Source organism: Aphanomyces astaci, assembly GCF_000520075.1.
Source record: "Aphanomyces astaci strain APO3 unplaced genomic scaffold supercont1.73, whole genome shotgun sequence".
Taxonomy (NCBI): Eukaryota; Oomycota; class Saprolegniomycetes; order Saprolegniales; family Verrucalvaceae; genus Aphanomyces; species Aphanomyces astaci.
In genome coordinates this window covers 102,333-110,106 of record NW_009798336.1, presented here as the reverse complement: position 1 = coordinate 110,106, position 7,774 = coordinate 102,333, and the positions used below count along the sequence as shown (strand labels likewise).

Genomic DNA, 7,774 nt, shown 5'->3' with positions numbered 1-7,774 from the left:
TCCCAGTTGACGCTCCACAACCCTGGCGATAAGGATAACCGTGGCCTAGAATGCCTCTTGCAAGCCCTACTAACTCCCTAGTCACAAGCCTTGACTTGAGTGGGGACTACTTTTCAGACAATTCGTGGCAGCCCTGCATTTCAGTCCTCGGTCCATCCCGCCTTGAAGTTCTGGCTTTGGGCTCGTTTTGATGACTGCAGCTGTGTGGGTCTTTTGGCTGCAGCTGTCGAGGCCAACAGCACCTTCCGCTCGCTCAGTACGACACTCCAGTATGAACATGTTCACCAGTGCTGCCCAAGTCCTGCTCGAAAGCTCCACGCATGTCGACCGGCGTGTAGCGATGTGACAGGTGGGTTAACGGCTTGCCACCACTTTGCCCGCACCCAGCTCCTAAGTACCTGGCTCATAACGCACCCTAGCTCATGCTTGCCTGGGAACGTGTCTCAAGGGCAAGTATGGCTTAGAATCGCTAGCCTAGTGAAGTTCCCCAATGTCTCAACCGCACCCCCATCCATTGTATACAAAAGTGCATATTAGTGTAGAAGTAGTGAAGTAGATTAAGAAGATTTCATAGTGATGAGGATTAAGGAGATCTTTGTAGATCTTCAGTTAATTCATTGTGCATTTTGCCCTCAACTACACACGCTTCCTCCCGCAGTGGTACACGGCGAGGGAAGATGCTCTCAATTGACTTTGGCGACACAAACACCAAGACAAGTTGAAGAAGGATTTTCTTTAGCGAAATCAAGCGATCCACCACAACCCAATGTTTAAGGACCGCAGTTAATGCAATTGCGTGCACGGTTGATAGAGAAACTGAACCTGAATTCACCAGTTTTGGTCAAGTAACAATCAGTGTAAACTCTTAGCCCAAGTCTCCACAAAATTTGTTAAGGGCTTTGGCCGCTCAACGAGGCGTGGAATTCATGTACTTACTAACGTTATCAAGAGATGTGTAGGAAATTTCTAAAGTTATGAACTGTGAGCCTTGGATGGAGGTCCAGATGAGTTGACGAAAGTGTGCTCAATAGTTCTGAAGAGATTATGAGATCATACTAATGGGCACTTACTAGAGTGCAGTAGGCGTAGTGTGAGCAGCAAATGGGACGCATTATATTTAGTTAATGCATGGAATACACACAATCCTTGGCTTGTAGTAGTACTACAGTATACTGTACTAGTACGAACGAGCGAATGCAATCTCGCACAGATTGGGTACGTTGCAGCATCTCCACCGGCCCTCTCAACTTTTAACCGTGAAATATCAACATGCGGTCGCTGCATTCACAACCTGGTGGACAAGAGAGCGATCTCCTGCACAACTTGACCCAGTGATGTGGGAGCTATGACGATGCTTGTGTGTACCAAAGCCACCGGGATCTTCAAGCCACCATTTTGGAGCGATTTGAGGCGAACATTTCCGCCCTCCTCGACATCAACGTGTTTGTGACGACGATCTGCCCTCAACGAAGTGCGTTCGACCTCAAAAGCGTGCGCAACTTCACCGTGCGAGCGGATTCTGAGCGACCAACCTATGGCAGATCGTACTGTGGAAGACGCAATTGCAAAGTCCAACGCGACCATAGTGGACTTTTCAGACAACCTTTGCTGGAACGGAGCTTGCAACGTCGTAGATCCCTCTGAATCCCCCTTGATGTTCAGCTCGAACGAGTTCACGCACGCGTATGCTGCCACGTATTTGAATGTGGTGGATCAAGTCGGAGCCGACGCCGCAGTCCACGTCGAGTCAGCTGAACTGCCATTAGACGAAGCGCTCAATTCCAGCAAGGGGTCGACTGCCAGCTGGACGCCGGATCTGGGGTACACTCCCCTTACCAATGCCCCCCCACTACCCCATTGGACGGCGACGGACGTGGTGCTGAACGTGCGAGTACAACACGGTGAGGGGGTGGAACGATTGAACGCCAGCCAAACCTAACCGCGCTTCCTCAACCTGCTGCATTATCGAAAGAACGCGTCCGACTTCCCACAATCGGGTTTTAAGTATCGTGATGAGACCCCCATCCTTCCGTGTATGCCAGAGTACAAGGCGCTGATGGAGATGTTCTTGTGGGCTCGCCCCAAGGTGCAACAGTACATCCACGTAGGTGGGAAAAGCACAGACGAACTGGACGCCCCCCACGCTGCTGCCTCTCGCTGTACCGTGACAAGTGCAACTACCTCCGCCCAAGGGATATCAAGTCGTAGCTGGCAGAGTTTCAAGCCGAAGTGGGCAGGGTGCACGACGGTGGAATTAAGATGTATGTGGCCACGATCAACCCCGTCCAACATTCAACGGTAACGAAGTGTGCAAGATCAGACCACTCTCCAAGACATCGTTGTCACAAGAGCACCAGATTCTGATTGGGCTGGTGGTAGCTGCCATCGTGAGCGGAAATGCCACCATCCTGGACTTCTCAGACAATTACTGTAAAATAGATGTGTGCGATGTGGTGGACAAGGATGGACGCCCCGTGACGAACCACGTGACCAACAGATTCGCCACGGACTACCTCAGTATCGTAGACAAGGTCGTAGACGACGCAGTGAGGTTATTTGCAATCATTAGTTCTGCCTCGATAGGCTATTGCATAGTAGTACTCCAGAGTATTCAATTGACCATCATTTCTATCCTTCGGCACATTAGTGAAACCGAAAGACCTGACCACACTTTTGAGCTCTGGAACACTATTGAATACTTCCGATGACGTTAGTACACCATATTCCAATCCGTTTAAGGTCTTGTTACGTCCCATTACGTTAAGATCTCGCCTTGACTGTGCAGTTTCCATCTCGCTTTTGTGTCTCAGATCTCTGCAACCGACGGCCATTTCAGTCTAAAAATAGCCGGCTAATTCCCATCGAATTCCTTGATTTCTTCCACCTCCTGATCCCACCACCACGCAGCGATGTGATGTGATGACATTGCTCAATTTGCCATGCTTCGCTGTGTGCTCAACTGGGCCGTACTCCCAGTAACGTCATTGTTGGCAGCAGGCCAGTCCGGCGTGTTTTACTCACCTCGGCATATCCCGTCGTTTCCGCTGGAACCTGCCGCCACGATCGACGTGGGCCAAATTGCGCAGGCCATCGACGCAGACCTCGCCAGCATCAAGCCGTACTTTGGGGTCGTGCGCACCGCCCAGGCGACTTATTTTGGCGTGGACATTGCACCCATTGCCAAGAAAAACGACCTGCGACTGTACCTCGGCGTGAACTCTGGTCAGGACTCGCCCGAGTCGTACGAAGATCAGGTGGCCGCAGCCATCGCCGCCGTGCTCGCGTATCCAGACACCATCCAAGCAATTCTCGTGGGCAGCGACAACGTGCGTCCGTATGGCGAGGCCACGGCGGCTGACATCACGGCCCGGGTGCTGGACTTGAAGAAGCGCGTCGAAGTGACCACGGGGTCTGTCGTTCCCATCGGAACTTCGCAGCGGGCTGACGCGTGGTTGAGCCTGGACACTGATCTGTCGGCCCTGGCCTCGGTAGTTGACATCATTGGCGTTGAAACGTACCCGTACTTGGACCCCGATTTCTCCACGTTGGACCCGCTGGCGCTGCTCGAAAGCACGTGGGTCAGCCTCGCCTCTCGGTACCCCGAAGACAAGTTGCTCATCACCGCCACGGGCCACCCCACGGGCAGCGAGAACCCCCCCGTGCGCGTAGAACTGAACCCAGAAAACGCACATCTGTACTTTGTGGCGTTCGCGCAGTCCACGTTCGCTGGGTTTTGGGCGGCTTTCTTCGACTTAAGACTGGACGATCCCATCACGCGCATTGGCATGCCCCAAGTCAAGTCCTTTGGCCTGGTCACGGACGCAGGTGACTCGAAAGACATGCTGCCATCGCTCGAGTTTGAATCCGGGGCGATGGCTCAGTTCACTCCAGGTACTTTGATTGTCAACTGACGGGTTCGCATATTTGTACTAAGATTTATACTAGGAGTGTGCTATTCGCCGTTCCACAATATGGAATATCCTTTGCACGGGGGATCGTCGGCGCTCCTCGGAGGGGCCATGGACGAAGACTTCAGGGTCATGGCGCAGTACTTTTCAGTCGTCCGCACCTACTACTCGTCGTACATGGGGTATCAAGTGGCCAAATATGCTGCCAAGTACTCGGTGGGTCTCTACTTGGGGGTGTTTATGACCCGAGAGACGTGGTACGTACTCACATATATCCCCCTCCAGCGAAACCTCTCTCATTATTATATTATTATGGGATCTTAGGTACCAATCTCAGCTCGACGACGCTGTAGCGGCCGCCGCGAATTACCCCAGCACCATTAAAGCCATCTTGGTCGGTAATGAAAACGTCATTCCTTGTGGGCCGTACAAGGCGGACGAGATCATCGCATCGATCAACTCGATTCGAACTCGCATTCGACAAGGCACAGGGCGGAATGTTGCCGTGGGCACTGTGCAGCGTGCAACCGAGTGGCTTAACCCAAACATCCGAGGGGACATGCTGCGGCTGGCAGCTAGTTCCGACATCATCGGGGTGAACATCTACCCGTTCTTTGACGGGGGCTACAACCCCGACAACCCGCTGGGCCTCCTAGACGCGATCTGGAACCAAATGCTCGCCCTCTACCCGGCATCCAAACTCAGACTGACCGAGATCGGATATCCCACTGGAGGCACGGCGCCGTCCTTCGCACCCAAGAACACCCCGTCGCTTCAGAATTCAGTCAACTTTTACAACGCATTTCAACGATGGAGTCCGAAAGCTGGCGGCGGTGAGGCCTTTTGGTACAGCATGTTTGACCTCCGCGCGGACGACACTACTCAACCGGCCGACTTGGAAAAGCACTTTGGTTTCCTGACTGCTGATACGCGCCAACGCAAGGTGGCCAACTACCCCCTGCTCCTGCAAACAACTCCGCCCGCTGCACCTATTCCTGCCCTAACTCCTGCACCCACCCCTGCACCGCCCCCTGCACCTGTGAACGGCCCTCGAGGCCCCCAAGGTGTGCTCTACTCCCCATTTCACGCGGACGAGTACCCGAACGACCTCAAGAACGTCGGCGCCGCCATCTCGTTGGACTTGCAGCTCGTTCGAACACGGTTTTCATCCATTCGCACCGAATACTCCAACTTTTACGGCGTGGACGTGACCCCCTTTGCCGCCGCCGTGGGGCTCAAACTGACGCTGGGTGTTGGCATGACGCGCGAAACGTGGTACGCCGACCAAGTGGCCAGCGCTGTGAGTGCAGTCAAGTACTTTCCCCGCACTATTTCGGCACTGACGGTTGGGAGCGAGAACGCGTACCGAGGTGACAACTTCAACGCCAACGACATCATCGCAGCCATCCGGGGCATCAAGGCCCGCATCCCCAACGTCAAGGTGGGCACGGTACAGCGCGCCGCCGAGTGGCTGAATCCGGCGCTTCGGGCGGACATGGTGCGCCTCAGTCAAGACTGTGACGTGATCGGAGTGACGTTATCCCTGTACGACACGGACAATTTGACCACTCCAGCGGCGGTAGCGACCGCGATCGACCAGTGGTGGAGGAGCCTCGCCGCCCTCTACCCCGCCGAGAAACTGCAGCTGATGAACATCGGCTTCCCCACCAGCGGCGCCACTTCGGCCAAGGGCAACGTCGCTGGAGTGGATCAAGCCGTGTCATTCTACAACGCCGTGCGGAATTCGGCCTGGGGACAAGGAAATAGCTGGCCCACTTGGGGTGCTGATTTCTACGACGACAAGCCCGCCAGTGTGAGCCCCACGAAATCGTATGGGTATTTCACTGCCCAGCGCCAAGCCAAAGCTCGTAACTTCCCACTCACCCAGGCTGGTTGAATGGTTACTTCATATTGATCGTTAAATATGAAGAATACCAGTACAGTATATCAGGTGTCCTTGGTGCTCCACGTTCGCGATGCAAAAGTTGAAAGTACTAAAACTCCCAATCTTTATCATTGCAAAGGTATCGATTTCTCCAGTATTTTGTGTTTTGTAAAGTGTTTCGTAAAGGGGCAAATATAGGACAATTGTTGACATGGTACCATATGATGAGACTGTCTGACTTTTAGCCAATAGCATCTCGATATTTCGTGTTGGCCTTGTATGATTTGATATGATAATATTCGCCGCTATATTTTATTACACGTCTAAATGTTGAAGTCTGGTCAGTTTTTTTCAATCTCAAACATAAAAATACAAGTATTTAAATAGAATGTCAACTAGATCGTCACGGCAGTTGTGCATGGCTACGTGATACATGGAAGTACTCACTTTAGAGCCATCGCTACCATAGACAAGGAAGCAGCAGCGTATTGCTTCTCGCAACGAGTGGATGGCCTCCACTCGGCCACTACTGTTGTGATCCACAGCAGTGAATTAAAATGTGACTGCACTTTTTAAGCTGACTAATAAAATTCATGTAAAATTTTATTACGTAACGTTATTGCGAAATGCATGCAATTATATTTTTGATCAAATTATTTTGCATATTAATTTAATCGAATACAAACATCAAGGTTTTTAAGGAGTGTCATGAATTGGTGCACTTCAAAAGTCGTGACCATAAAGCACAAAACATTTAATTTCAATTCAAATCTGAAATGTAGTCCAATCATGTTCAATGATTGGATTACTTTTCATAAAAAAAATGGTGGTGGGTTGCTGGTGTAAACCCCCCTCCTGAATCCAGTTGCGCTAGCTATCCTCATCACGTGAATGGGGGACCCCCAAAAATCACATAAATCGCATATTTATGTTTCATATGTGCTGTCGTTGTGTCCCAGCATATGTTGTACTTGTGTCAACTTGTCACAGATGTGCCAACCAAAAACCAGGAACACAAATCGACTAATTCAAAGTGGGTTTGACCACTTGCACACGATATTTGGTCCTGCTTGCTGCAGTGGTGATGAGATAAAACATCAAGACTAGTTGTCGCCATGAAGCTGCGATCGCATTTACTCATGTACATTAAGTGCCATGGTATCTCACTCGGTGTGACGAGTGCAGTCGATAGAATCTAGAGTAGTGTGTGTGTGAGAACAATAATAATGTGCATTTGTGCCTTGAGACCTTATTGCGAGTCCGTATTTGCATACGCAGGCGTAACATGAGAGCCAGGAGAAGCTGGTTGCGGTGTATCGTACGTTGGCGATGCCTTTGGCGAGCCCTGAGAAACCCAAGAGGCGAGGATCTCATCACCACTGCAGCAAGCAGGACCAAATATCGTGTGCAAGTGGTTGACCACTTTGAATTAGTCGATTTGTGTTCCTGGTTTTTGGTTGGCACATCTGTGACAAGTTGACACAAGTACAACATATGCTGGGACACAACGACAGCACATATGAAACATAAATATGCGATTTATGTGATTTTTGGGGGTCCCCCATTCACGTGATGAGGATAGCTAGCGCAACTGGATTCAGGAGGGGGGTTTACACCAGCAACCCACCACCATTTTTTTTATGAAAAGTAATCCAATCATTGAACATGATTGGACTACATTTCAGATTTGAATTGAAATTAAATGTTTTGTGCTTTATGGTCACGACTTTTGAAGTGCACCAATTCATGACACTCCTTAAAAACCTTGATGTTTGTATTCGATTAAATTAATATGCAAAATAATTTGATCAAAAATATAATTGCATGCATTTCGCAATAACGTTACGTAATAAAATTTTACATGAATTTTATTAGTCAGCTTAAAAAGTGCAGTCACATTTTAATTCACTGCTGTGGATCACAACAGTAGTGGCCGAGTGGAGGCCATCCACTCGTTGCGAGAAGCAATACGCTGCTGCTT

At 50.5% G+C, this 7,774-nt stretch overlaps 2 protein-coding genes across 2 annotated transcripts; both read left to right on the top strand.

Annotated features, from left to right (window-relative positions):
- Positions 1 to 1,534: 1,534 nt before the first annotated feature.
- On the top strand, positions 1,535 to 2,302 carry H257_15667 (hypothetical protein; the record flags this gene model as incomplete). Its single annotated transcript, XM_009843837.1, has 2 exons — positions 1,535 to 1,901; positions 2,043 to 2,302. The coding sequence occupies 2 exons, from the start codon at positions 1,535 to 1,537 to the stop codon at positions 2,300 to 2,302; spliced, it is 627 nt and encodes a 208-aa protein (XP_009842139.1).
- Positions 2,303 to 2,901: 599 nt separating this feature from the next.
- H257_15666 (hypothetical protein) lies at positions 2,902 to 5,947 on the top strand. Its single transcript, XM_009843836.1, has 3 exons — positions 2,902 to 3,891; positions 3,946 to 4,165; positions 4,233 to 5,947. Exons 1-3 carry the CDS (start codon positions 2,940 to 2,942, stop codon positions 5,803 to 5,805), a joined length of 2,745 nt encoding a protein of 914 aa, XP_009842138.1. The 5' UTR covers positions 2,902 to 2,939; the 3' UTR covers positions 5,806 to 5,947.
- The last annotated feature ends 1,827 nt before the right edge of the window (positions 5,948 to 7,774 follow it).

What these genes read in the sequence shown, in the direction of transcription:
- H257_15666 (XM_009843836.1), top strand. Translation starts at nt 2,940, where the DNA reads ATGCTTCGCTGTGTGCTCAACTGGGCCGTACTCCCAGTAACGTCATTG. An exon ending in GATGGCTCAGTTCACTCCAG is followed by an intron (nt 3,892 to 3,945) that starts GTACTTTGATTG and finishes GATTTATACTAG; the next exon opens with GAGTGTGCTATTCGCCGTTC. An exon ending in TTTATGACCCGAGAGACGTG is followed by an intron (nt 4,166 to 4,232) that starts GTACGTACTCAC and finishes ATGGGATCTTAG; the next exon opens with GTACCAATCTCAGCTCGACG.